The sequence below is a fragment of the Mustela erminea genome, chromosome 5 (assembly GCF_009829155.1).
Source record: "Mustela erminea isolate mMusErm1 chromosome 5, mMusErm1.Pri, whole genome shotgun sequence".
Classification (NCBI taxonomy): domain Eukaryota; kingdom Metazoa; phylum Chordata; class Mammalia; order Carnivora; family Mustelidae; genus Mustela; species Mustela erminea.
Genome location: NC_045618.1, coordinates 46,063,015 through 46,090,801, shown reverse-complemented (window position 1 = coordinate 46,090,801; position 27,787 = coordinate 46,063,015). Strand labels below are relative to the sequence as shown.

General features: G+C 53.5%; 2 protein-coding genes across 5 annotated transcripts in view; one reads left to right on the top strand and one right to left on the bottom strand.

Annotated features, from left to right (window-relative positions):
* PIF1 (PIF1 5'-to-3' DNA helicase) overlaps positions 1-27,787 on the top strand; it is a 79,706-nt gene that overhangs the window by 33,957 nt on the left and 17,962 nt on the right. The gene's annotated exons all lie outside the window — the stretch shown is intronic.
* PLEKHO2 (pleckstrin homology domain containing O2) lies at positions 4,307-27,589 on the bottom strand. 2 transcript variants are annotated; one of them, XM_032342861.1, is made up of 6 exons: positions 27,439-27,586; positions 21,050-21,199; positions 16,669-16,785; positions 11,857-11,961; positions 10,267-10,365; positions 4,307-7,961 (listed from the first exon to the last, which is right to left on the bottom strand). In XM_032342861.1, the coding sequence occupies exons 1-6, from the start codon at positions 27,448-27,450 to the stop codon at positions 6,951-6,953; spliced, it is 1,494 nt and encodes a 497-aa protein (XP_032198752.1). In that variant the 5' UTR covers positions 27,451-27,586; the 3' UTR covers positions 4,307-6,950. The 2 variants fall into 2 exon arrangements, with proteins under 2 accessions (XP_032198752.1, XP_032198754.1); XM_032342863.1 differs by lacking the exon at positions 11,857-11,961 and having other exon boundaries at positions 27,439-27,589.

The following is a 27,787-nucleotide window of genomic DNA, read 5'->3' as shown; positions in this document are numbered from 1 at the left end:
TGTCTGCCCTCTTCAAAACCCGCCCATGACTTCCCTTGGTCTCTAGGACAAAGTCCAAGTTTTCCAGGTGAACATCACAACCTTCTGCCTTCTGCCCACCCCCATCTCCCAGGCTTCCACCCCTCCCTCAGCACCTCCTCCTACAGGATGCTACACAAAGAATTTGCTTGAACTCCTGTAGCCTGCTGTTCCATGTGTCTCAAATGCCCTCCCCAGTTCCTCTGTTTAGTATTACTCTTCCTTCAAGGTGCAGACGAAAGTCACCTCCTCCATGAGGCCTTGTCTGATTCCCTCAGCAAGAGAAGCCTGTTGAGCTCTGTTCTGTGCTGCTGCAGAATGTGCCCATCTAACACAGCTTATCCCACTGTGCTCACCATGGGGAGGGAGGTGTCTGTCTGTCTGTCTGCCTCCCCTAACTGGCAGCAACCTGGGGAAGCAAGCAACCTGGGGAAGGACCCCATTTTCTTGGAATACATAGCTCCCAATAGAAAGTAGGTGCCTAACATACAATACTGTTACCCATTTACTAAGACCCTATTATGTGCCAGGCCCTGCGCTTTATATAACTTGTCTAGTTTTATCCTCAAAATCACCCTGCTGGGAGAGACGAGACAGGTCAGGGAGGCTGAACAGCTGCTTCAGGTCACACTAATTGTGCTCAGCAGTGTCAGAGACGATTTCACGGCTGCCATACTTGGTTCTCTGTTGGCCTGGGGCTTCACCCCACTGCCAGCCCCAGCTGGGGTCTCCAGGGAAGCGCCAGTCCCCACAGCTAACCAGATCTGGGTGTAGAACAAGTCCTTTGTCCTTTTATTCAGCTAACGTTGAGATTTCTTTAAAAAGAAGCTTTTAATAGGAAACCAAGGGAAAGCCCCGCCTCCCAATTTAAATATGTGATATACACACATGTACATATATATGTACACACACACACACACACACACACACACACACATATTTTAACACAACCTATGGGCAAGTTCAAGTCCTCCCACTGAGCTGTTACTTCCTCCTCTCTAAAACCAGTGGGAGGAGGGGCGCCTGGGCAGCTCAGCCCTGTAAGCCTCTGCCTTTGGCTCAGGTCATGGTCTCAGGGTCCTGGGATGGAGCCCCACATCGGCTCCCTGCTCAGCAGGAAGTCTGCTTCTCCCTCTCCCACTCCCCCTGCTTGTGTTCCCTCTCTCATTGCATCTCTCTCTGTCAAATAAATAAATTCTTTAAAAAAAAAACAACACACAAATCAGTGGGAGGGACTGGATGGTCTCAGGGTCTTTGTCTGTCCTGATACCCTGTGATTCCATGCTTAGCTAGCATGGCTAGTGATTTTTGTTGGGGAGGACAGTACCCCGAGAACACAGCTATGGGAGGAGGGGAATAGGATTTTGTTGTGCTGCTGGCCGACCAGTCCCCTTTCCCAGGCCCTAAGATGGCCCTGACCAGTCTGAAGACTGTGTGCTTCCTATAGGGCCTTCAAGGGTCCTGACCCCTCCCTTGGCCTCAGTTTGCACATCTTTGCTTCCCTGGGCCAGGGACTATGGCCTCCCAGGCCCTGGCTTCTCCTCCCCCCTCCAGCCAGTGGGACCCTCTGGAAAGCCCCTGACAGCGCAACACAGGAAGGGGAGAGGGGAGGCTGTGGGCGAGTTCCTGCAGAGGCCCAAGCTCAGCTGTAGCTGTTGGAGCCTGTCATTTCCCTTCCTCCACCCACCCAGCTGGGAGGCAGAAAAGTTTCATCATAGCTGAGTTGTTGTCCTTATAAGGGCAGGGCCTCCTGAGCCTCTCCCTTGGGCCATGGCTGGCTGGTGGAGAGCCTAGCCAGCCTGGGTTATCTTCCAGGTGCCAGCAAAGGTGGGGATGCCCCAAGCCCCAAGTCCCCCAGAAGTTCCCTAGGCTCGGCAGCCATCTGAAGTCAGACTCTCCAGAGAAAAAGCAGGAAGCTCATGGTGACCTCAGGCCAAGACCCCAGAGGATCAAATCCCAGGTCCTGGCACTAACTTGTGGTCTCCTGGGCAAGTTGTTTTAAACTTCAGTTTACTAACTTGTAAATGGAGTGACCATAAATACATCTTCCTCAAGAGGCCATTGTGGTGATGATGGGAGGTCAGTATAGGCCTGCCAAATAGGACGTGCCCTGTGAGGCCAGGCCACTGGGTTTATTAAACATTGTCTGTGAGGCAGGCCATGGACAAAGTGTCCCACAGCAACCCTATGAAGAAGGGAGAATTGGCCCATTTTATAGACAGGAAAAACTGAGGCAGGTTGCCTAAGGTCACTCATTCATGGCTGGGGCTTGAATCTAGATGTGTCTGCCTCCAAATCTAGTCATGGTTTTTTCTACTTGTACCCGGCTACTTCCTCCAGGACTTTTGTTTCTTTAATAAAATTATGACAACAGGGAGGAATGTTCACCATCATCTCTCTACCACTTTCCCCCCCAGACCCTCCTCATAACAACACAGAAACCTCCACTGGAGTGAGTGAATGTGGCCTTTTCTGACAGCCAAGTCTCCTATCTCTGACATGTCTTGTGTCAGGGACACGAGAGTAGAGGTTGGAAGACTGGAGTTGGAGGTGGAACAAAACGCAATGGCTCTAAAAAGACAGAGATCTTCCAGGGCCCAGGCTCAGGTCGGGGCAGAGGGAGGGACAATCCAGATGCTACCCATCCCCCCAACAATCCCTTCTGCTCTGTCCTGGGTCTTGTCAGAATATGGCCACCTTGGGGCACCTGGGTGGCTCAGTGGGTTAAAACCTCTGCCTTTGGCTTGGGTCATGATCCCAGAGTCCTGGGATCAAGCCCCGGATCAAGCTCTCTGCTCAGTGGGGAGCCTGCTTCCCCTTCTGCCTGCCTCTCTGCCTACTTGTGATCTCTGTCAAATAAATTAATAAAAATCTTAAAAAAAAAAAAAAAAAAGAATATGTCCACCTTGTAGTATGTAAAAACCCTGAATTTTGTAACTATCTCTATAGCATTTTAGGCCACTGAGATAATGAGGCCAGTAGTCCAAAAAAACCCCCCAAAAAAACAAAACAAAAAAACCCACCGCCTCTCTTCCACATAGGCCCCCAGCCCACAAGACCAGAAGATTCTCACCATATCCTTCCTCAGCCATGTGGCTGGCCACTAAGAAAGACCTTTCCCAGAGCCACCCTCTCCAAGGTGGCCTTCCAGAGGGGACCTCATTCTTGGGCCAGGGTTGGGGGACACCCTTACCAGTAAAGGGCTTTCTCTCCCTTATCTTCGTTTCTTCTCAGATAAGGGACCTGTGAAAGTGAAATGATTCACCTAGGGCTCCCCAGCTCTATAGGCCACTCACTCAGTACGGCTGTGACAACAGAGGCCAGTGGCAGGGGAATTCAGGCGGGATTCAAGGATCATTGCCAGTCAATAAGCCCTGAATCAGGTGCTTCCTGTTATGCTGGCCACCGGCCCTGTCCAGCAGCCCTCACAGGAGGAAGGGAGCCAGCCGTTGGGGAGCACAGCAGTGCCTTTTCACATCAGGAGAAGGGGCATGATACATCTCCTTTTCATAAGTGAGGTCTTCGAGGCTAAGTGGGACTTGGACCATGGCAGTTTGAACTGGATCTCTGTACACTGGCCCAGGGGCTTCCAAAGAACACTCAGTGAAGCCCTGGGATCCTGCTGTATTAGGAGTGTATTGGGGGTGCAGTGGGCAGGGCCCAGGCTCACCCCTAACCAGGACACGCTCTGAGGGCCAAGTAACAACTGGAATAATTTTGAACCATCATAGGAAACATCTGTCAGGCAAGAATCATCAATGAATACTAAATCTACAGGGAAATTTTGATGAAGTGCAACATATTCGTGCGGTCTTAAAATATCTCCCAGATTGTTTATTAGCTGCAAGAGAAAAAAATAACTATACAATAGAAAAATCAGACACCTTGACCGGGAGATCAAAGTTGGTATCACCAATGAGGGATGAATGAAGGTCATATGTCTCTATATGTAATGCCCTGAGAAGGACCTGCTGTCACCTATGCAGTTTTCTTGCTGAGAATCCATAACCTCAGTCTAATTATGAGGAAACCTCACAGTGACAAACCCCAAGTGAGGGATGTTCTAATAAAAAGCTGGGGGCGGGCGCCTGGGTGGTAAGTCGGTTGAGTGCCCAACTCTTGATTTTTGGCTCCGGTCATGATGTTGGGGTAGTGGGATCAAGCCCTCCATTGGACTCTGTGCTCAGTGGGGAGTCTGCCTGAGATTCTCTCTTTCCTTCTTTCTCTAAAATAAATAATTAGATCGTTTTTTAAACAAAGGGGAGGGGGAGGAAGGGCTGTATTCTTCAAATGTATCCACATCACAGCCACAAAGTCTGTGGAAACATTTCAGATTAAAGGAGACTAGAGAGACATGTATGCAATACTTAAGCCTATACTGAAGGAAAAATATAAATGAGATTATTGGGTCAAATGACAAAAATGGAATAAGAACAATAATAAGTACACCAATGTTAAATTTTCTGAAGTTGATAACTGTATTATGGTTATATGAAAGAATATATTTAGGAAATGCTCACTGAAGTATTTAGGGATAAGGGACCATGAAAATGAGTTCCTCAGTGATTCAGAAAAAATATATATGTTAAAGACAGAAAGCACTCAAAAGATAAACCAATGGGTCTGATAACACATGGGTTCTCTTTGTACTGTTCTTATTCTTGCAAATTTTCTGTTGGAAATAATTTCTAAATAGTCTCTAAAAATTCAAGTGTTCTTTATGACACTTAGCTCCCAGCTATAGAAACAGTGTATGTGGGGGTGGGGAGCGGGTAAAATTGGAGGGCCTGGCTGAGTTTAGCAAAGATGGGGCCCAGCCTATGGGAAGGGAGCCCTAGAATGAAACTTAAAAGACTGGTGATGTCGCTGACCAACCCCTGCCTACCCTCTGCTTCCTTGAGGCCAGCCCTAGAGCTCATCCCCACACTAACAAACAGGCTTGCGGCAGAGAAGTTCCATAAAAAGGGATTTATTGCCAAACTTCGAGAAAGGCGCTTCATGACAGAAGACATGGAATGCCATCCTCCACAAGGAGGCAGGCAAGGCAGCCCCTGTATATTCCCCAACCTTCTACCCTTCCCATTGAAGCTAGCTTTCCCCTTGGGGCCCAGGCCACCATGGCATGGGGACTCCATAGGAACCAATGGCATTAGGTCACTGAGATGGCCCCAGAGCTACTTGCTTAATCTGGTCACTTCTCAGAGGAAGAAACTGAGGCTCTAGTCCCTGGAAACAGGTGACTTGGCTAAAGCCCCAGCCCAGGCTGCTGGTGGGGGGAAAGCTGTTCCCCAAGAGAAGACTGCAGGGGGCCATGTGACATGGGCACATGATAACATCCTTGCTCTCCTACTGAAGGCAGACGGACAGGCAGACTGTGGCATGGGAGCCCAGTTTTGTCCATGGAGTGTAGTTTGAGGAGACCAGTGGGGCCTCGTGAGTCAGGACATTGCTGTTCACCTCCACCCTGCCTAGGACAGGCTGCAGAGTAGACATCTGCCCTTCTTGATCCCTGGCCATTATCCTCAAGAACAAAGTAGAAGTACAGTAAAGAAGGCATTGACCTGCATTGGCAGGTCTCAGTGGGCACGACTGGTGATGGGGCAGTGGACAGAAAGGCCGGGGCATGCAGCTATGACCCTCCCTTCTCCTTTTTCAGTAAATAAAAGTGCATATGCAGAAACCCCCTGAGCAGACCTGTCAGAAGCTGCTCCCACTCCCACAGGCCCCAGGGAGGGCGGCTGTGGCCCTTGGGGGGCTCTGCACCTACACAGGGACTGGATGGATCCCCAGAGCCAGGGACAACTGGGGGGGGGGTGTTGGGGGAGGGAGGTGGGACAAAGAGAGAGAGAGGCCCAGGCAAGCATGGACCAGGAAAGGGACAGAAGACAATGCCCGTTCCACAAGGAAGTTCAGGAGGAGCAGTCCATCTGGGGCCTGAGCCAGAGGAGTGGGGGGAACAGGGAAAAGGTAAGTTATTTCAGGCCCCAGCATACCCCCATCAGCATTCAAACAAATGATTGGGATATTGGACCTGTTTTGGTGGAGGTGGAACCAGAGACACAGATATAAATCCCATCTGGGGAGGCACGGAAATTGAGGTGGCTTCTCTTCTGAAGGTTGATTTATAATGAAGTATATAAGGGATTTTCTGATGTTGACTTCAGAGCCATTCTCAGGCTCACCTCTACAGGAATGTGCAAGGCTGGACACAGGCTGGTTCAGGGATAGAGACTAGACTACAAGACCCTTGAGTTTGTCCTCCACCCTGGAATCCTCCAATCATAGCTCACCATAGGGGAAGGCCTGCAGAATGGGAAACAAGCCCAGAAAGGAGCCACACATCCAATGGCATTCTCACACAGCTGCCTCCCACCTGCTGGCACAGGCCCTAGCTGGATTCCAGGTCTCACTCAGCTGAGGGAAGAACCTAGAGCTTGGACCCAAGGCCTTGGCAGCTAGTTATAGTAGGTGTGTGGGGAGGGTTGCTTAGGGCTCGGAGCTGCCTCTGCCATAAGGCTCTCTGCCCGGGAACATGTGGACATGGGAGCTGCAGGGGGGCTCAGCTGTGCTCTATTCAGAAGTCAGGAATGTAAACTACTGGGGGTGGGAAGCAGAGATGATGTCACCCCCAGAAACCCCAAGTGCCATGCTAAAGCCCTGGGGCAGTTCAGAACAACCATGCAAGCAACCAAGTGTGTGCTCCCAGCCCAAGCCCAGAGCCTAGAGGCTGGGCCAGATAGTGGCCCTGGGTGGCACCTGGCCACACTGGCCAGAGCAGGGTGGGAAGGATGCCAGGAATCTGCAGGTCCTGGCCATGCCCCCAACATGCCTAATGGCCCTTCTGCAGCCTGAGCAGAAGCATGTTTTTTGGCAGGGTTGGGCAGTGATGGACTGGGCAGACTAGGAGGGACCGTGCCCTGGCCCAGCAGGCCCTAGGGTGCACTTCTCCTGTAGATGGTCACCAGCTCCTTCCGCTTCTCCTTTAGCCCAGGTGCTTCCTGGCTCAGCTCGTCCAGATCTCTGATTTCCTGCAGGACTTGGGTGGCCTGCCTCAGCTGCTCCACAGCCTGGCTGAGCAATGTCTCAGCACTTACGGGGGTCGGCTCACTGTCCAGCACCTTGTTCAGCAGCTTCTCTGTCTGTTCTGAGGCCACCTTCACCTCCAGCTGGGCCCGATACAGCCGTTCTCCAGGTTGCCGTGGGCGCCGCGGGCCTTCCCCAAGGAGGTCCCCCAAGGAAGAACAGCGGGGATGGAAATGAGGTGGCAGGTCCCAGCGGGGCAGTGCTGTGGGTGTTGTTGCATCCTCTGGTGTCGTTTTTGAGATGCCTGAGGCCTGGGGTGGATTGATGGGCTTGGGACTGTCATCCATGCCATTCACTGAAATCTCTGCTGGGTCTGGGGCAGAGGTCTCAGAGGCCTCAGGACTCTGGGCTGGCCCAGAAGCCTCCATCCTACTCACGGAGGCTCTCAGTTTCTCTGATAAGATCTTGGGTGGAGGTGTAGGGGGCTTCCCACCCTCCTTGGGCACAGCTTCAGGAGTCTCAGAGCGGGGAACCTGGATTTCTGTACTCTCAAAGTCAGGGGGATCCTTGGGGTTGGCGTTCTCCCAGCTCACTTTCAGTTTGTCCGGCAGAACCCTGTTGGGGGGCTGCTCAGAGCCACTGTCCTGCTCTGGAGTCTCTGAGTCCTCTTGGCTCCCAGGGTGGGACTCAGAGCTTGCTGAGACAGGGGATGGGGCTCCCTCCCCAGCAGGGGTCTCCATGCTGTCACCAAGGCTGGTCGTTTCAGGTGCTGGGGAAGGCTTGGTAGGAGGCATAGGGGGCTTGAGTATCTCCCGGGGCTGGGCTGCACTGACATCATTGCTGGGGGCAAACACCGGTGGCCCACTATCTGGAACTTCGAGGTCCAGGCGCAAAAGCCCATCAGAAGCTGCGTTGGCTACCTGGTAGGGGACAGTATATGGGTGTCATCTTGGGTAACTGGCATTTGGGTCAGATGTGTCCACCCATAAGGGTACTCAAGCCCTCCCATCCAGGCTGCCCAGGTCCCCAGACCCCACTCTCTGCTTCCAAGGCCACATGATTAGAAGCTAAATTGATTCTCAATGAATCCTCTCCTCTCCCTCACTTGCACAGAATTCCCTGTTTTGGAATCACAAGCCAGGAAGTCAGAGCCTAGTCCTCTTGGTGCCCAGCCTGTGAAAGAGACTGCTTTATACTGGCAACTGTATTGGCCTGGGCAGCAGGGGACCTGGTTCCAGCTCTGTTTCTGATCTCTTTCTGGATGTCTGGCCTTGGGAGGATCCTGTCTGTGCAACCATTCACTCAGCGGGGCAATGGGACCAGGACTCAAACATGGTCTTCTGAGTTGTCTCGAGCCCACTCATTTCTGCTTCCCCTCCCTGGAGACTGCTCTCTCGTCTGCCAGCCTCAGAGCCAGCCCTCCAGCCCAGATTTCTGCAGCCAGTGCCTACTCTCCTCATGCCGTCACATGTAGTCTCAAACCACAGCTGACCGCTACAGGAGGACAGCTGCACCAAGTAAGCAGCTGCCCCCTCACCTTGCCCTAGGGACCCACAGGGACACCCAGCAGCCCCCCAGTGATGGAGACCCTCCCAGGGAGCCTCAGAGGCCCTGGAGCAGGGCTGGGCAGGAGGCCTCTCCCAGGGTGCCTCGTGGTGGGGGTCTTGGCTGGGACCCCCACTCTCTTTTACCATGCACACAGGTGATCTGGCCAACACATACGCTCACTCAGTCACTGGGACATAAGTCCCTCCCTGAATTCTTCTCAGAGGGTCTCTCCCTCCAAGGCCAGCCCTCCCCTAACACCTAGCCCAGCCCCTCAGGCATTTCCTTTCTCTCTGGCTATGTCAGTCTTTCCTTCTGCAGGCTTTATTCTCTCAGCTGACAGGCAATGAACAGGCTGTCTCATTTCAGAAACAAACTCTCCAATGACCTTGGCCCCTTCCCTTTTCTCTCCTCCCTACCATGGTCCCCTTCCCTCTGGCACCCCCAGCCCTGTTCCCCTTGACAAACCTAAGCCAACTCCTCTTCTGAGAAAATTTATGCAGTAAACGTCACCACCTGCCCCTTTCCCCAGTCCTGCCTTTGTGATTTGTGGCTGCCAACCTGGCTGATAACCCCCATGTCCTGTGTCCTTCTTTCTCTCTGGACTGCCATTTGCCTCTCTGGCTTCCTCTTCCTTGGCTATCTACTGCCTGGTCCCACTCCCCAAATGTAGCATTTGCTGAGGTTTTTTCCTGGCCTCCAAAATCTCTCCCCCCAACATCCACCCCCATCAGCAACACTGCCTGTAACACAACCCTCACCCTGCCTATAACTTCTTCCAGATTCTCTATTCCCAGGGCCATCATTCACCCAGTTGGCAGGCTTGGGTCCACCTGTGGACCACCCTCCCCTCTGTCTGGTCTGCCTCCCCTAACCCTGTATTCAGTGGCAAGCCCAGATGGCTCCTGCTTCGCAGTGTCTCTCCCATTATGGCCTCTCTTTTCATCCCCTCCTGGGGTCCGGAGGGCCCACCTCTCCCTTTTCTTGGCTCCTTGCCTTTCCCTCCCTCAGCCCAACCCACTGCACCCTGGGCCTCAACTGATCTCTGGAATGTACCCTCCAGTGCATTCTATTCCCAGCTCCAGCATTCAAGGCCTCTACAATTTCCTACCCTCAACCCACCTTCCCAGACTCATCAACCCATCAGAAGAACTCAGAATACCCCAAACTCTCCTACCTCAGCTCAGGTCATTCCCTTGGCCAGGGGGCTCCCTCACATCAAGTCTGCCAACTGAAACCCTTCCTACCCTTCAAGGGTTGGCTCAAGTGCCAGTGGGCCCTCCATGGTCTCTCCTGCTTGGAGAGCCCTCTTGTCTCTCAGAGCCCTCCTCTGTACAGAAGTTAGACACAACTCTGCTTAGAGGAGTCTGCAGGCAGGTCTTTTCTCCAGGTGGAAGCTGAGCTCTGAGAGGCAGGGCCTAGCCTCAGGATCTCAGTTTCCCTCAGGTACCGACTCTGGATAAGGCCAGTATGTAGACTCAACAAGCAAAGCAGGCATCTCTCCTCCCCAAGCACATATGACACACAAGCTTCCACACACAGACACCCTGCATACCACTCAGGAAGCCCCAACTCCCAGAGTCCTCAGGTAAAAAGGTGGCCCGAGCTTGGCTGCCACCTTAAGGAGCTGGGATCCCCGGCTCAACTGACCTCCGACCTACGCTGGGGGCAAAGTCTTACCTCCTTCAAGTGGACTCTTGTAGGTGGCCGGCGCCGCTGGCCCCCACGCACCCGGTCCCGTGTCACGTGCTCCAGGGCACAGCTCTTGTCCACTTTCACCTGAGAAGAAGGAATAAGGTCAGTGCCCCGCGGGGAGAGGAAGAAATGCCCAGGCCCATCTCAGAGGCAGGGTCTACACCATCATCTTCCCTTTAGAGGGCAGGGCCCCACCACTGGCCCTCTCTTTGAGGCATCTCCCTGTGTCTGGACTTTGCTTTTCTTCCTGTTGCTACACTGCATTTGTCATCTCTCAGCAGTTGGAGGCTCTTCCTCTCTGCCTCAGTCTTCCTGCCTGGATCTGGGCTACCAGCCCTTGCCCTTCAGTTTACTGCAAATACATACTAGCAGCCCTGAGGCTACTGTTGTGCTCAGCTGGGGGAGCGGGAAGAAGGCCCATGATCCCCTGGTGCCTGGCTTCCAGAAAATGGTCCCTGTCACTCTCCCAGGTCCTTGGAAAAGCAAAAAGCCCAGGAAAGAGCAGGGCCTCTGCCCCTTTGGGCTAGGGTGTCTAGAGGATAGCATATCCTCTCTGATGGTAAGGAAAGACAGTCAGGAATAGCTGGGAAGCCAGAGTAAGTACGATTTGCATGGGAAATCCAGACTCTAAACCCCAGTGCAGCTTGTCCTTGATGGGGAATGTGGCTAAGATTCTTTAACCCTTAAGTCAGGCTCAAGGTCAGTCCCACCCTGGGTGGGGGGCCAAGGCGAACAATCTGTTCCTGACTGCTCCAAGTCTGTGGGCTGACAGACAGCTGTTTCAGTGGCCCCCAACATCTATATGTCCCATCACCCCTCACCCACGAAATGGGGATATTTTCTCCAGCTAGTAAAGAGCTGAGCGTAATGGAGTCTCATAAAACATGACATAGGAGTCATGGCTGTGAAGCAGGAGACCTAGGTGTTAATAGGGACTTGCCTGGGAAGATCCCTTCCCTCAGGTCTTAGTCTTCTGCAATCCAAGGGCTCAGTTTAGGTGGCCCCCAGGTCCATTTTAACCCAAATAGCTGTGAATCCATGATGTCAAAGACAAATCCTCCCTAGGAGATCTGGGCCCATGGGATACCCTGCCTACTGAAGGCCCGATCATAGGCACTGTTGCCACAGATCACACTACAGTACGGGGGGCTGGCTGGTCATTGCCGACAGATGGGGAGGCCCAAGGCCAGAGTCAGCCTGGCCTAGACTTGACTGAAAGCTCTCAGCTCAGCCCCCTCAAGACCTCTCCGGGCTAGGCCCACCAGCTGTTTTCAGCTAAGGCTGGGTTGGAAAGGCTGCAGGACTGCCACTAGTTAAATTCTACTCTATCACTTACTCATTTTTTAATTTAAAACAAATTACCTAATTTATTGACACCTCAGTTTCTTCATCCTTAAAATGGGTACACTACTCTAGAGATGTTGTGAGTATTACATGAGGTAACAATAGCAGATGTCCAGTGTTTGCAGCAATGATATAATCAAGAGGTTGTCTGAGGTGGGGCAGGCAGAATCCTCTCTGAGATCACACATGGTGGGAAAGTGGACTAGAGTCATCCACAGGACCGTATCGCACCTCATCAAAAACCTTGTTCTTGCCTCGGTTGATCCCTTCATTGAGGGCTTTGATCCAGGATTCCTTCTCCTCCCCACTGGTTGCTTGAAATTTGATGTCGCTGACCTGCAGGGAGCATGGATGGAGTGGATGGCAGACGTTTAACAGAATTTATATTTGGGGTCTTAACAAGCCTCCCATCCCAGATCCCAAAGTCTGCCCTGGCACAGCTGGCCAGGAGCAAACTGAAATGACCCGCATAACAGGTCTGACATGGGGCTTTGGGGGTGGGGCACAGATCCAGCAGAGAAGGGGCTCGTTCTCAGCATGATGCTGTCAGAGATCTGGATTGGAATACACCTTGTCCTGTGGGAAGAGCCAACATCAGCTGCCTGTTTTTTTCATAAAGTAGGAATTGTCCTGATGTTCCACCACACCAGGCTGAGTATAGTAACAGAGGTGACAGGTATGAAGGGTATCCATCAGTGAAGACCCCCTGGAACCAGGGCCACATGCAGCTCCCCAGGGGCCCCCCCGTTCAGCCCTGGCCAAGTGAAAAAGTCCCAGGGTCTCCTTTCTGCCCTTAAATCATAGATTATACAAGAGAAAGGGCACCAGGTTCAATTCCAACCCCCTCTTTGTACAGATAAGGAAACAGAGGCTTACAGATGGGATGGGACTTGGCCAAGGTGACCTAAAGTAATCCCATGTCTCCTGAGTCCATCCCACCCCACTCCAGGGGTCCCTTGTCATCTCAGGCAGGAGCTCCCAGCTCATACATTAGAATCAGAGAGACACCTGGCTGGCTCAGTTAGTGGAGCATGAGGCTCTTGATCTCAGGGTTGTGAGGTGTTGGTGGTTCTTGTTGTTTTTTTAGGATTTTATTTATTTATTTTTTTTTAGGATTTTATTTATTTATTTGAGAGAGTGTGTGTGTGTGCACAAGCAGAGGCAGGAGCAGGCAGAGAGAGAAGCAGGCTCCCTGCTAAGCAAGGAGCCAGATATGGAACTCAATCCCAGGACCCTGGGATTATGACCTGAGCCAAAGGCAAATGCCTAAGTGCCTGAGCCACCCAGGCATCCCTCAGGGTTGTGAGTTTGAGCCCCACATTGGTGTAGAGATTACTTAAAAAAAGAAATTTAAATCTTGGGAAAAAAGAAGCATCAGAGGGCAGCTCAGAGAGCCCCCTCCCTGTCTGGCTCCAAGGTCAGACAGGAAATATAAAAGTAGCAAAGCCACATACACTAAGGGGCCACTTTGCACACTAGGGCCTCTGAATTAGACAGAACACCACCTACAGCTGGCTGACCTTAAGCCTCAGTTCCCTCATCTATAAAAGGTCAAGACCGCCACAACCCGCCTCATGGAGCTGTAAAGATCAACTGTGTATCTCAGGTGTTGAATCAGGAGCTCGGCACAGAGTGCTCAATAACAGGAATTATCACTACTGCCTGCCTTCTGACAAAACAGTCCCAGTTTCCTAATCTGGATAAAGGGGTCATGCCTGCCCCAAAGCAATGCTGAGGAAATTAAACATGACTAAAGCCAGGGCCCTGCACACAGTAGGTATTCAGTAAACAGTTACTGAATGAATGAGCCAATAAATGAATGAACTGACCCACAGTTCCTTCCCTTGCCCCGTTTTTGGGCCACTGCCCACTCTGACCTCAAGATGCCCTAGTTCTTGGTCGGGAAGGCTGCCAGCCTGCCCATCCCCCACCCTGGTGTTAGATAGCGCCTTCCCTCCCGCCACCCTCTAAGTTATGTAACAGCACAGTCCGCCTGGCCCCCGCAGCATCCTCGTTATATAACTTCCTCCTGGCTGCCACCTCCTTCTCATGCAGGGCCCTGGGTCCCACCCACCTCCCCATGCCAGGCACAGCCAAATGCTCATTTGCATGACCAGGGTAAATTCGATCCTGGCAGCAGATCTGCAGTTAAGTCAGAAACCCCAGGGCACCTTGGCAACTGCCTCTTAGCCTAGCCATCAGGGCTGCAGGGGGCTCAGGGAGGGACAGTGGCTACATCCAGGCTCTGCAAAGGCCCACCCAACCCTGTGACAGGGGCTGTCAGAAAGGTGGTCCAGGGCCAGCCCCTTGGAGCCCAACTGCTCCTCCTCCTCGCAGGCCCAGAGATGGTGGGGCGCCTGCATAGTGCAGGATTTGGCATGCCAGAGAACTGCAGAGGCATATACTTGAACTCAGCCACAGATGGAGCAAGAGCAGGGCAGAGAAAGAGCACTGGCCTGGGAGTCAAGCTAAAAGTGTTCTAGTCCCACCAACCCACAATGCACAGGCCTGTGCACTACTCAAGGCCTCAGTGAGACAAGATCAGAACCACTGTGCAGTCCTTCCCCACCGGCCAGCCCACGTGAAAAAGGCTTGGGGGTTGGCAAGGGGTCAGCCTCTGTTCTCTTCTCCTCCATGAGGGAGAAGGCCGTAGGAAGACCTACACACTAGCCCAAGGGATCCCCTGGGAGACGGAATACGTGGTTAAATGGGACCCAGTCCCACTCTGAAGAACCGTGTTATCCTGGCTCTATGAGTCAGGCATCCCGCAAGGGGGGCCAGAATGGGCACAACTGGAATACCAAGAAGTTATTCCTTCTGCCCCACCCCTGGCTCTGTGTCCCAAAGAGCCATAGGCTGCACAGGTCCTTCTCAAGTGCTTCCAAGAAGCCCCAGGGCCACAGGAGCTGCTAGGAGTTTCACAGCTAATAGGACTGGCCACAGAATAGGCCTACATGACCTAGGAAAGGGGCGAGGACAAAATGACAGGGAGGAAAAAAGTGGGAGGGGGAGACAGGCAGCAGGAAAGAGGAACGGGCCAAGCTGGCCGAGACCAGCAGGGCAGCAAGGCCCAGCTAGGCCACCCTGCTTCCTGGCAGCGTCTGCCTGTGACCTCATGGCAAGGGCGTGGGGATGGGAGGCAGGGGGAGAAGGACATGCAAGACACTGGAGTCTTTGTTTATTTGATTAGAGGGGGAAAAAAAGGCAGCCTCAGGACCAGACTGCCAGGGTCATGTGACCTCCCCGGCCAGCCGGCGGCCTCACCGAGGATGGGGAACACCCAGGGCGATAGGAAAAGGAGGGTGAGAGGACACGGGGGACATGGTGCTCTGGGCGGTGCACTATCTGATTTCTGGAGAGCCCTGCTCTCTGTAGTTCCTCAGGTGGTGAGAGCCAGGGGAGTGGAACCAGATGTATGTCGTCCCACCATCCTGCAGCCCCCACTACTTGCTCCATAGCCCCATCTCCCTGACTTATCATCCTGTTCCCAGAGTCACCTAGAGCCAACCTGAACTCTTAACAGGATTGGGGGTGGAAAGCAGGGTGTTGGCCAAAGCAGCTAAGAATGCAGCTGCACAAACAGGCCCCTCTGAAGATGATGGCCACCCTGAGCTGGGCCGAACCCGCCTAAGCCCACCATCAGCTGATTGTTAAAGCTGGGTAAAGGAAGCGGCCCACACAACAGCACTGGCAGAGGACAAACACAGCCCTAGCCCCCCACATCCACAGAAGCTCACTCAGAGACATAAAAAGACCCAGAGAGACCCATGGTCAGGTGAACACTCACCTGCATATAAAGAGATACACAAACACACAACCCTCCACACATAATGTGCTCTGCATGTCACTCACACACAACAATGCCTGCTCAGAGAGAAAAGTAGGTCTCCAGAACAGGGAGAGGCCTAACAGGACTGAAAGACCAAAATACGGTTCTCCTTTTCCTAAGAGCCCTAAGCAGCAGATGTCAAGTGAAACCAGGGTCCAGCCCCATGAACTATCACAGCACCATAAACCTGGACTCATACCCCAATTACCAGAGCTCCACAGATGACTCTGTGTCTCACCCGCCTTGGAGCTGGACAAAGGGTTAGCGAGTAACACATCACAGCCTCCTCCAGGGCCTAGAGCCCTGGGGATCAGAGGACTTAGGCTCCTGGCCCTTAAAGCTGGGGGAGAACAGAATGGGCTCCAGCAGACCCAGACCAGATGCTCCCAACCCCCCGCCTCTGTGACTCAGCCTCGCTCTGTGAGGCTCTGTATGACGTGCAGGGGTTGGGGTGAGGCGTGGCCCAGCTGCAGATGGGCGCAAGCTGGAGAGGTGCTGTACACGCCAGCCTCAAATGTGAACTCCCTCCTGACATCTGTGAAACTATATCATGCATCAACACCCACCCAGACTCCCTGCCAGAGAAATGTGGTGCAAACAGAAAACCTCATCTGCACACACAGCGCGTCCCAGGGGAAGAACCGCCCAGGCAAGAGACCTTCTCCAGCTTTAGCCAAGAAACAGAAAGTGCAAAGGGAGGGAAGGTGGGGGGCTGCAGGTCTCTGAGCACTGAGTCCAGGATGGAGCAGGAGGGGTGGCCCACCCACGAAGGCCTGAGATGAAGCGGAGGTCACAGCCTCCCCTCTGCCCCAGACAGCATCAGGGTACTGCAGGCCTGGTGAGCTGAAGGCCTCATTCCCCAGTTTTCCTGTCTCAGCTCTGAGCCTCATGTGTCCAGGGTGTGAAAGCAGGCCAAGGGCCCCACCTCCAACTACAGCCTGGGAAGGAGGCCCCAGAGCCTGGAAGGGGAGAGGGGATCAGGTATCTCAGAAGTGTCCTAAATGCATCAACCAGGGGCTGGGGAGACTCCGGGCCAAAATGAGTAAAAGGTCCAACCTGTGGCAGACCCTGGGTCTGAGCCTCAGCCACACTGCAGAGACCCTCCAGAGGCTATATCCAGGGGCCTGGCCTTCCTTAGAGAGCCTTCCGGGGGTGATCTTCCCAAACCTACCCTGGCCTGGAGGGAGGTCAGACAGCAGTGGGCATAGCCCTACCTTGTTCCCCGGGGATCGCTGTAGGATAAAGCGGTGTTTCCGCTTGAGGAGGGCACGAAGGTCCTGGCACTTCTCGTAGCTGCCCAGCTCCACTGTCTCCACACACTTCTGCTCATCCTAGGGAGGGAGGTAGAGAAGACATGAATCGATGAGAGCCAGACACATCCAGACCCTCAAACACCCAGGCTCCACCTCAGACCCTGATCCCACTCAGTGAGGGCATCATGCTGTCAAAAGGCAACCTTGGGCTGCCAGTCAATCACCAAGATGTGGTATTTGGACCCCAGCAAGTAGGTAGTGTTCCGCCCGTGCTGACTGGAAGGGTGCCCTCAAGGCTCAGCATCCACATGAGATCCAGGGCACCCAGGCCGGAGGTGGGCAGCAGGGCTGACTCAAATGCCTAAGGCCAAAGGAGGAGACAGCAGAAGCTGGAGAGACTTTGGAAAGGACACCTGGGGGTCCATGCAGGCCCAGAGGCCACACACAGAACTGCAGAAGAGATAGCCTAGAAGAGGGAACAGGATGTCACAAAATGAGAAAAAAGAAAAAAAAGAAAAAGCCTTCCAGGCAGAGCCACAGAGGGAAATGTGAACTAGGCACATTTGAGCTGCACACCCTGCCTTTACCACAATGATCCTGAACTGACTTCCCCACTTGGTGTCTTCCTCCGCTGACCCCTGGCTAGGTGGGGAGGCCACTTTCCATGGCCTGCACAATGGAGAGGGCAAGAGTTCCTTCAAAAGCAATCCCCCCACGAACCTGCCACCCTGAAGCCTCATCACTAAAAAGATAGTGGGCAGCCTCTTCTAGGCCACCCCTGGACACTGGCTGGGCTGCACTCCTGCCCACCAGCCCTGGCACTGGTGTATTTTTCTCCACAGGGGCTCCACCTACCAGGTGCCTTTGATGCAAGCTGCCTGGGATTAGCTCCCCACCCAGGGGTGGTCAGTTCCTCTTCCTGGGGAGACCCAGCTGGAACAGCTCTTCAGTGTGCTGCATTCTCACCCTTGAGCATCCGGGGAAGAAGAAGCAAACCCTGGAGGTAGGGGCTGGAGGGGAGAGCTGCCCAAGAGGCTGGCCAACAAGTTAAGGACATGCTTGTGCTTGGACATCACTCAGAGAGCCAGCAAGAGCACCCACCAGGGACCGCCTTGGTGCTCTGCAGTTTTTGGTGGAATATCTGAGAGGCAGTGACTCAACTGTCTGCAGAGGAAATGCCCTGATTTCCCTCCATGATCATCTGCATATGTTAAGAAGCCCTGACACTTAGCAGGCACTTTTGCTTCCTTGATTCTCCTGAGCCTCCCAATCTTCATGAAAGCTTACAGCCCCAGTATTTGCCTCACTATATACAGGAAGAGAATGAGGACTGCAGGCAACTGATTTGCCCGGTGGGAACAGACACAAATGTAAGGGGCAGGGCCAAACGCAAAGCTACCTCCTGCCTCCCAGTCAGAGCTGTTTCTAGCACACCACTCCTTCCAGCCACAGTCAGAGGCTTGGTGATCAATACCTTAGCAACAGGTCACTGAGTCTCAGTGGTCCTCCAAGTGAGGCACATGGCCCAGCAGCGGCATCACCTGAGAACTAGTTAGAAATGCAAATTCTCAGGCCTCATCCCCACTGAATCATAACCACAGGAGAATGGGCCTAACAGTCTGACGACTAACAAGCACTTCAGGTGATTCTGCTGTATGCAAAAGTTTGAGAACCTCTGCTCTACACCAGAGCTTCTCAACCACAATAGCATCTGGGAGCTTTAAAAACCCCAATGCCCAGGCAACATCTCAGACCAATTTCATCAGGACCTCTGCAGGTTGGAGCCCAGGCATCTGTATTTTTCAAGAGATGACTGTATAGCCAAGGGTGATAACCATTGACCTGCTCTCTGTTTGGGCTGTCTGGGTAAGGGGAACAGATAGATGGCCAGGGTGACCAGATCTTTCCCATCCAGGTTCAGTTAAGTGTCTTTTTTCATTTTTGCTTCTAAGCATGTCTTTCCAACCCCTAGTTTCCAAGCCTTTCCAAGTTCCTCTACTCCACACAGGGCTAGTAATATCCACCTGCTCCAGGAAGCCTCCTGCCACACCCCCACACCTGAGCCCTGGTGCTCTCCCTCTTCTGAGGTCTCCCATCCACAGAGCACCTGCCAGGCACAGGCACTATATGAGGCGCTAGGGCCACCCTGCCATGGGGAAGAGCAGTCCTAACTCCCTGCTGGGCATCTCTGTCTACCCTGGGGTACATATGTGTCTGGTTACCTCTACAGCACCCTGTGAAAGGCCGCCCACAAGAGGGACACATATTGGATTAGTCTGCTGGACTGAATGCCTGACACAGGGTGAGACTCTGGTCTAGCAGGTCCCCTCCTACCTGCATCCAGGGAAAGAAGCTGCCTGGGGAAGGAGGCCTGGTCCCAGAAAGAGCAGCTCACCTGCCCCATGTGCACAGGCCTCCCTCAACTGGACAACTACAGGCCCAAACACACCCTCCTCTGTCTGGGAACAAAAAGTCAGTCCATCCCCACCACCCGGCTCTCGCCAGGGTTTCCTGACCTGGGTCTCCTCTCCACCCCAAACGCTGAATCATCTGGGCCTTCTGCAGCTCAGAAAAACGGATAAACCAGCAGGCACTGGGTGGGGGCAGCATTTTTGGAATGTCAGCCTCCCTGACAGTAAAGAAACAGCCAAGAGTCATTTGCACTCGCCTAGTTCCTGACATCAGAAAGAGGAATTGAACTCATTAGCATTTCTCAATTCCTGCTCCTGGGCCAACCTTCCCTACCCCCCAAGTGCGAAGTTCTTGAAATTGCACGGAGGTTTTTAATAGTGACTTTTAAGCCTGATTTAGAGGTTTCATGTTTATGGGATGTGAAATCCTTCCCACTTCCCAGTTGTGGCCAGATGTGGAGAGGGTGCCCAGGACAAGTCTGGCACAGCCTGACAGGCTGACAGCTTGGGGGCTTGTCATTCAACTCCTATGGCAGCTGGGACCGAAGGAAGCTGTGATAACTGCCTTTATTTATAAAAATATCCCCCTGCTGCAGCTACAACACATCCTAATTTGGTAACAGCAGCAGTATAGAACATCTGGGGGACTGTCTGCACATTTCATTCCCTTGCCCTCCTCCAACTGCTTCTGACACCGCAACTCCATGAGCCCAGGGACTCGGGCAGGAAAGGCAAGGTGCTTCACAGAGGCAGTTCTCTAAACTGTTAGATCTGGTTGCCCAACCTTTCTTGGCCTGGGACAGTTCTGACTTTGCCAAGATAACCTGAGGGATGCTGAGAAAGGACGGTGGGAGACAGGCAGGATCCCTCTTCCTCTGCCTCCAAGACAGTTCTGCCCCATGTATTCCATCTGTCAAAGGCACGCAGGGATAGCCCATCTTCCGTGGATGGGCCTTCCAATGGCATCTATCCCAGGACACAAACGACATCTACAAGTAAAAGCCACCTTTCCTCCTCAGATCTTCACCCACAGCTTTATCGACTCTTACTTAACACAGAATTTTAACATCCTTGGTTATTCAAGTTCCGAGCCTGCTGAGATGGGAAGGGGCACAAGCCTGACATGGGCAGCTGTGAGGACGATGAGAGGCACACGGACGGCAGAAGTGGCAACTGGGGCTTGACGTTAAAGCAAAAAGAAAAGCTGAAAAGTATGGTCTGGCAGGATGGACTAGTCTAATAATAAGTGACTTCGAGCTACCATGGAAAGACTCACTTTTAGTCCAACACCTTCTGTTGAAGAAGGTAGAGAATACTTAAAATATTTTAGCCGATTTCCACCAAAAATAAGCTTTAGAGTTTACTTGCCAGAATCTATGAGTGGAAGGAGCACTGGATCTGTTCTGGGTCCCAACTCCTTCATTCACTGAGATGCTGACCAGTCACTGGCCCCCTAGGGCTTCAGTGTCTTCCTCTGGGACATGATGACACTCTCATGGGACTACTACGAGCCTCATATGGGAGATACGGAAGAGCCCCACAACAAGCATGACTGCAAAATGTTACTTCTATTCTCATTGCTGAATGGAACAAGCTTTAGCTTTCTGGAACATTCACTTATGTGGCATCTAGCCCAATGACAAGAAGTTACAGTATAGACGCACAGTGAGGAGACACACAGGTCCCTTCAACAAGCCCCTAATCCAGGAGCCCTAGACTTGTACCTAGAGGTACTGTCCCCACACCACAGTGACCCAGAGAAGATCAGGCACTCCAAGGAGTCAGGTCTCAAACCAAATCCAGTTATACAGCACGCCAAGAGTGGAGCAGGTGTTCCAGTGCCAGCTCTGGGATCCTCCAGCTGGCCTGGGCTGCCATCCCTTTGCCCCATCTCCCAGCACCCCCAACCACAGGGCCAGGGGGGTCTTTACCTCGTTCTCGTAGACCAGCAGCTGGGCCTGGCAGAGGAGAAGATACCGGTCTTTCCAAAGCCCCAGGAGGCCACCACTGCTCTTCTTGATCCAGCCAGCCTTGTCTGCCCTCCGTGCTCCCCGAGGCTTCTCGCCCCCTTCCTTCACACCCTGTAAGATAGCACCAAGACATGCCATGAGGGCTGCTGCCGTGGGGCCACACTGTCCACTGGCCACAAGAGGGATGTGTCCCTCTGTTGGGTACCTCCTCATACCATCCCACATGACTTTTCCCACAAACCCCAAGGCAGATACCCTTAGTCCAATGTCAGGAGAAACGGGAATAGGGGCACCTGGGCAGTTCAGTCGGTTAAACGACTGCCTTCAGCTCAGGTCATGATCTCAGGGTCCTGGGATCGAGCCCCGTGTGGGGCTCCCTGCTCAGTGGAGAGCCTGTTTCTCCCTCTCCCTCTCCCTGTCCCTCTGCTTGTCCGTGTTCTCTCTCTCTCAAATAACTAAAATCTTAAAAAGAACAGTAGCGACAACAATAATTGCAACAGGCACCTCAGTACTAAGGCATCAGATTATGTTTTACACACATCATCCCACTTAACCTATATTAACTACTCTCTGGGGTGGTAGCATCATTATCCATAGGGCACAGGCAAACTGAAGCTCAGAGAGATGACTTGCCAGAGTCACTCAGTGGGAGGGACAAATCCAGAATTCAAACCAGGTCTCTGACCCCATGTTCTTCCAGCTCTGCCACTCTGCCTCTCATGGATTCATTCAACCAGTCAACAAACACTACACTGAGCACCTACAACGTCACGGGTGCTGACGTAAGCAGAGAAGAGTAAAAATAATGCATCTCTGTCCTCACAGAGCTGGCAATGCAGGGAAGGAGGAGTCAAACAAACATGAGACACAAATACATTAACAAGCATGAAATGCTATGAAGGCTACAGTGAAGGCGGCATCCAGAAGAGGGGAGTAAGAGAGGATGGTGGGGGACCTCGCTGAGGTCTGGGTGGCCCAGGAAGGCATTCCAGGGGAGAGGACATTCAGGCAGGAGTGGAAGGATGGGAGGAAGCAGGCAGGTGGTGGTCATCTGCCTCTCCACCCCTGCCCTTCAAGAGTATCCATTCTGCAGGCCCCACCTCCTGCCCTTCAAGAGAACCCATTCTGCAGGCCCCACCTCCTGCCCCAAAGCAGGAGGTCCTCTGCTCTTAGCACCGCCATAGGCCAGGACTTGGGGGTGGCCATCCGTCTGGTAAGGGCTCCAAGGACTCTGCCTTCAACCACAGACTGGTACAGGAGGTAAACCTGAGTCTTCCTCTCGGACAGGGGCAGCCACCCTGGGGCCTCTAGGCTAGCTGCTGACATCTCATGGCCCTTGATTATCTGCTTAGGTGGCCGGCCGTCAGGTGCATGCCTATCAGATGGGGTCATATTTACCTCTGGTCCCCAGCACCTAGCCCTGTTTCTTTACACATAATGGGTGCTCAAGAAATATCTGTGAAAGAAAAATAAAAATACACCAAAATTTGCTAACCACTTTGCTTCGGTGACTGGTGCCCACAGCAGTGAGTGTGAAGGGGAGGGTAAAAGAGGGAAGGTCAAGAGGTGTCGAATCTAGAGGATGCTAGAAGGAAATTAGCACTGACTAAATTTGACTATTTTATAATTTACATAAAGTTCAAAAAAGGGGCCCCAGTTAAAAGGAGCATAACTCTCCCCAGGGATACCCTGTGGCCACAGCTTCTTTTGGAAGGACAAGCCTGGGCAGAAGTGTGCTGAGCTGTCAGGGGCTGGGCAGGGCACTGCCTCCTTGCTCTCTATCACGCCAGGGGAGCTCCAGCCTGGTTCTCACTGTGGCCCCACCCCTGTGAACTGCACACTCTGGTGGTTGAGAGTCAGCTTTGAAGCCCAAGTCACACAGACCCGAGGCAAGCCACTTAACCTCTCCAAGCCTTGGTTTCTTCATCTGTGAAATGGAGATACACCAGAAGTTGCTAGGATTTTAACTCCACAAGGGCAAGGATTTTTGCTTTGTTTACTGCCATATCCCCAGTGCCTAGACAGCATCTGGCATTCAGTAGATGCTCAATAAATGTTTGCTGAATAAAGATATGGCATATAAAGGAGTGCCTAGAACACCCTAAACTTGGGAAATGGTAGCTTTCGTTGTCATTGTTGTCAATGGCATCCCCTCTGGCTCTCAGGGACACTTTCCCTGGACCTGGTTCAGAATTTAGGAGAGGCCCTTCTGGGCTTAGCTGCTGGGCTTCAGTACCCCAGGAGCTCCAGGAATGTGGGGTGCCCCTCATCATCTCTCCCTAACTTGTAGAAGGCAGGAAGAATGGGGAAGTGAGATAGTCCCAAATGATCTTTCTGGATGGAGGAATGTGGAAGTGGGAGACTTGCTTAAAGGCCAGTTAAGAGCAACCCACCCTGACCAGAGAAAGAGGGGACTTCGGCACCCTTTGACCCTTTCACATCCAATCATGCACCAACCCCAACACCAGAGACCCTGTGTTCAGCCGCCACTAGCTACATGACCAGCAGGAGCCTCATCTCCCTCAGTGAGCCCTGCAGGCTGGCGCAGGCCCAGGGCTAGAAGGGAAGAAGTAGGAGATGGGAAACCCCACCCCATCTTTCACACCCCTCCATAGCAACTGCAGCACTGTTGTCCACTTCCTAGGACTGCAGACTCTCAGTCTCTCTCAAATGAAGCAGTAGGGACTGCAGAACACGAAGCTTCTGCCTGGTCTCCCACTGCTGAGTTCCAAGCTTGCCTCCTGCTTTTCAGGGGCCCATCCACCACCCCATGGGATTGCACACCCCTTTCTAAGTTCTCTCCCTCTGTGACCTCCCCTGCCTGCCTCACCCGCTATCGGACATGTGAAAACTTCCTGTCAGCTGGAAGCTCCCAAGGGGCGATACTAGACACTTGTGCCTTAACTGCTGTCCTCTCAGGGTGTAGTAGATAGAGCAGAGCTCAGTGAACACCATGACTGAGTCAGCTAAAGAAGCAAGTCCAGGGCCTTCGGGAATGGGTGGGAACAGGATGGGATTGAGGCAAGAAGTCACTTTAGGGATGGGGGGAGTGAGAACTGAGGGGCTGGAGGTGGCACAAACCAAAGCCCAGGGAAGGGTCTTCTTGTCTAGAATCAGCCTCAGCAAGAGGCTCCCAAAAGGGAGGCCTGGCTGGAGGCCAGAGTCGTGCTTGCCTGCCACCCTCCACCCTGCCCCTCGGACACTCCCACCGGGGGGCCTGGCTATGCCCCAGTAAGTTTTAATAAATGGCCCCTCCCCTTGGCAGGGCTCACAGGGGAGGTTTTGTCTTGCTCAGCCCAGTTTCTCGGCCTCCTCTCCTCTTATTGATCAGCTGACCACTGTTCTTCCTGTTTCACCCTCTCTTCCCACCCATTCTCACTCAGACCCTCCCCTACCCCCTGTGAGCAACTCCTGAGGCACCCCTAAGCACCAGCCTGGCTCCCTTTTGCCTGAGATGCAAGGCACTCTGGGTCATTCCTTTGAGAAAAGAAAAGGATGCCAGGGCACCCTAACCCTGTACACAGAAGGAAACAGGTGGGAAGCCCCCACTAGCTACATGACCAGCAGGAGCCTCATCTCCCTCAGTGAGCCCTGCAGGCTGGCGCAGGCCTAGGGCTAGAAGGGAAGAAGTAGGAGATGGGAAACCCCACCCCATCTTTCACACCCCTCCATAGCAACTGCAGCACTGTTGTCCACTCTGAGGACTGCAGACTCTCAGACGAGTAGAAGGAACCTTGCTGGCACCTCACATCACAGGGAGCTTATGACCTTTGCCCTTGCCCTTTGCCTAAACCCAGTGATGTGCTGACCAGACCCTGCTAAGAACCCACTGTGTCAGAAGGTGGGATGGGGTAACCAGAGAGGAAGCACAGGCTCTGCCTGGAGGAAGCTTCCAGTCTGATGAGGGCAACATAGACCCTGTGCAGGGAAGGTCCTCAGTCTGGGGGTAGGGAGGGCATTCCCCGCTTTTGGGAGAACACAGGACCTCAGCCCTAGCTCTCTGGTGGGGTAAGGGCTTGGGGTGAGTGTGGGAAGCCCTTGGAGAAGCGAAGGTTTTAGTAGGAGTGAGAAAAGAAAGAGACATACACCTTGACCCAGAAGAGAAGGAAGGACACAAAGGGTATCAAAGACCCTATACTCAACCCCTTCACTATTGAATGAGAAAGTATAGCCCAGAAAGGGCAAGAGATTAGCTCAAGGTCACAAAACCAGGGCTGGGACAGGACACTGCCCTGCCTGTCTAGATGGATATGGGCAAATAGGCAGCCTGGAGCCACTAGAGGCTGAGCCAGGGAAAGGCATGACTATGAGAGGGAAGCAGGGAGTAGCAGGACCCCAGGGCAGAGATAGGAAATAAAGCCTCAGTTTGGGGGTTTTAACCTTACTCCAGTGGCAGCAACAATATCCATGATATCTGCAGTTTTCAAAGCTTTTGCTTGTATATCAATCACATTTGTGGATGGCCCACCTCCCTCATTTTATGGGTGGGGAAACTGAGGCCCCGAGAACTCAAGCGGACAAATGCCCAGTGCCCAGACCTGCACTTCTTCACTAAGCCTCAGACTGATGAGGACTACCAAGCTACTGCACAGAGGAGGCCACTGAGGCCAAGGGGTCTTGGCACCAGGGTAGCTGGGACACGGGGAGAAAGCTCTGAGCTAGGCAGAGGGCTAAAAACAGCCATGTGGGGTGATGAGGCCTGCCTGAGGTTATGGGGAAGAGCAAGTGACTATGATCTAAGAGGTTTTAGAGAAACAACGATGGACACTGAGACCTACAGAAAAAAGAAATGATTAGAGGAAATGGGAGGAAAAGAATTAGGGATGCCTAAGAGGAAAAAGGAGATAGGGAGCCCCTGGCTGCATGGGGAGGAGGTAGGCAAGACCTTAGATGGCTCAGGTATGTGGGGGACTCCTGGCATCTGGGAGTCAGTAAGTAGCAATGCTAGAAACTCAGAACCAGAGGGAGTGCAGGGCTGGGCTGGCCACGAGACAAACCATCGGCCCAGGAGGCCCCAGGAGAACTTCCCTTAATTGGGGGCCAGAGCAGATCAGGAGATGGAGTAATCCTGTCCCACATCCTCTGGGAGAAGGGGAGGGGCCACAACCAGACAGTCCAACACTCACACCAGGGGCCTGGAGTGGGGGAGGAGCAGCCCCACCCCTGTCAGCAAGAAACCACAGCAAATCATAGTGGCTTGACTTTGCCCCCTACTTCCACCCACTCTGAGAGAAGGGGACACAATCACACAACACAGGGGGAGAAGGCCAAACCCTATATTTTATAGAAGAGGAAATGCAGGCTGAGAGGGGAAGTGACTTATCTACCATCCCACAGAAATGCAGGGCCTGGCCTGGAGGAAACCCCGACAGACTGTGGCCCCAGGAAGTAGGGAGCCAGACACTGATGCGGACACAGACAGCCTGGTCCACCAGGGGCTCCCCAGCTGACCAGGGTTGCCCCAAGAACAAGGTTTCATCTTTCCTCTCCACCCATGCTGGCAGACACCTACCCTTGCCTCGGGCTGGGAAGGGCAAAAGCTGAGACCCCCTCAGGGGACAAGAAGCAAAGTCCTTGAGACTCAGCAGATCCCGGCTCTAAAGTATTCATTCCACAGATACACACTAGGTGCTCACTGTGTGCTTCCATGATGGCGCTGCTGGGAGAGCTGAGGTTAAGTCAAGGGTAGGGGTCACTGAGTGCCTGGATTACTCCAGACCAAGAGAGTCCTGAGGTGGAAGAGGGAAGCTCAAGGGGCATTGCTGGTCCAGTCTCCCAGCTGGCCAGAGAGTTGGCTCTCCCAAGGAGGTGGGGAAGGCAGTGGCCAGGATCAGTCCTTCTGTGGACCTGACTCCAGAGCAAGGGAGAGGGTATGGGAAAGAGGATCACAGGGACTTATAAAGGGACCAACAGACACGGTCACGGACTCAAGATTCCTTGAGACAGGGACTGTGAAACCCGCAGACTCCGCAGTCTACCTCCTCCGGATCAGACCTGGCCAGCACAGGGTGTCAACCATAACCCCGTTCGAGCCCGGTAACCCAAGCCACTTTCAGCGAGTCGTTAACTGACCAGAGCCTCAGTCTCTCCGTCAATTCAATGGGAACAATAACCACCGCGATGCCCACAGTTGGTGAGAGAAGAGATATCCAAGGAGTCCGCGAAGAGCGGGACGCAGAACCCTAGCCCCTGCTCCAGCTGCCTGGGGGGATGGGGGTGGGGTAGGGGTTAGGTGTCGGGAGTACCGCGGGAGAGGGGCTGGTTGGAACAAGGGCCTGAGCCTGCGACCCCAACAAAAGTGAAGGTCTCAAAGACCCCAGCCCCGGCCTCCTTCCCGGCCCGGCCCTCACCTCCTCCTCCATCGCGAGTCCGCTGAGGTCCCGCAGCTCCGCTGCTCACTCCCCGCGCCGCGCGGGCTTCGCCACCTCCATCCACACCCGGCCGGGCGGTGGCTCTCTGCGTTCTGTCCCGCGGGCCGCCGGGGGCCCAAGAAACTTCGGGGGGGCGGGGTTGGGGGCGGGGAGAGGCTTCCGGGGGCCAAGGGGCGGGGCCCGGGGAAGGGAAAAGCGGGGCTGGGAGGCCCGGGGCAGGGGCGGGAAACGGGGGGGCGGGGCTGGTGCTGGGGGGCGGAGCCTGGGCGGGGCCGGGCGTTGGTTTGGGGACCGGACGGAGGAGCCGGAACGCAGGAAGGGGGAGGGA

Excerpts from the sequence above, each read along its gene's own strand:
- PLEKHO2 (XM_032342861.1), bottom strand. Across the intron at positions 16,786-21,049 it reads TGCTGGTCTACGAGAACGAG|GATGAGCAGAAGTGTGTGGA; the intron begins GTAAAGACCCCC and ends CTCCCTCCCTAG. Across the intron at positions 7,962-10,266 it reads CAAGAGTCCACTTGAAGGAG|GTAGCCAACGCAGCTTCTGA; the intron begins GTAAGACTTTGC and ends GTCCCCTACCAG.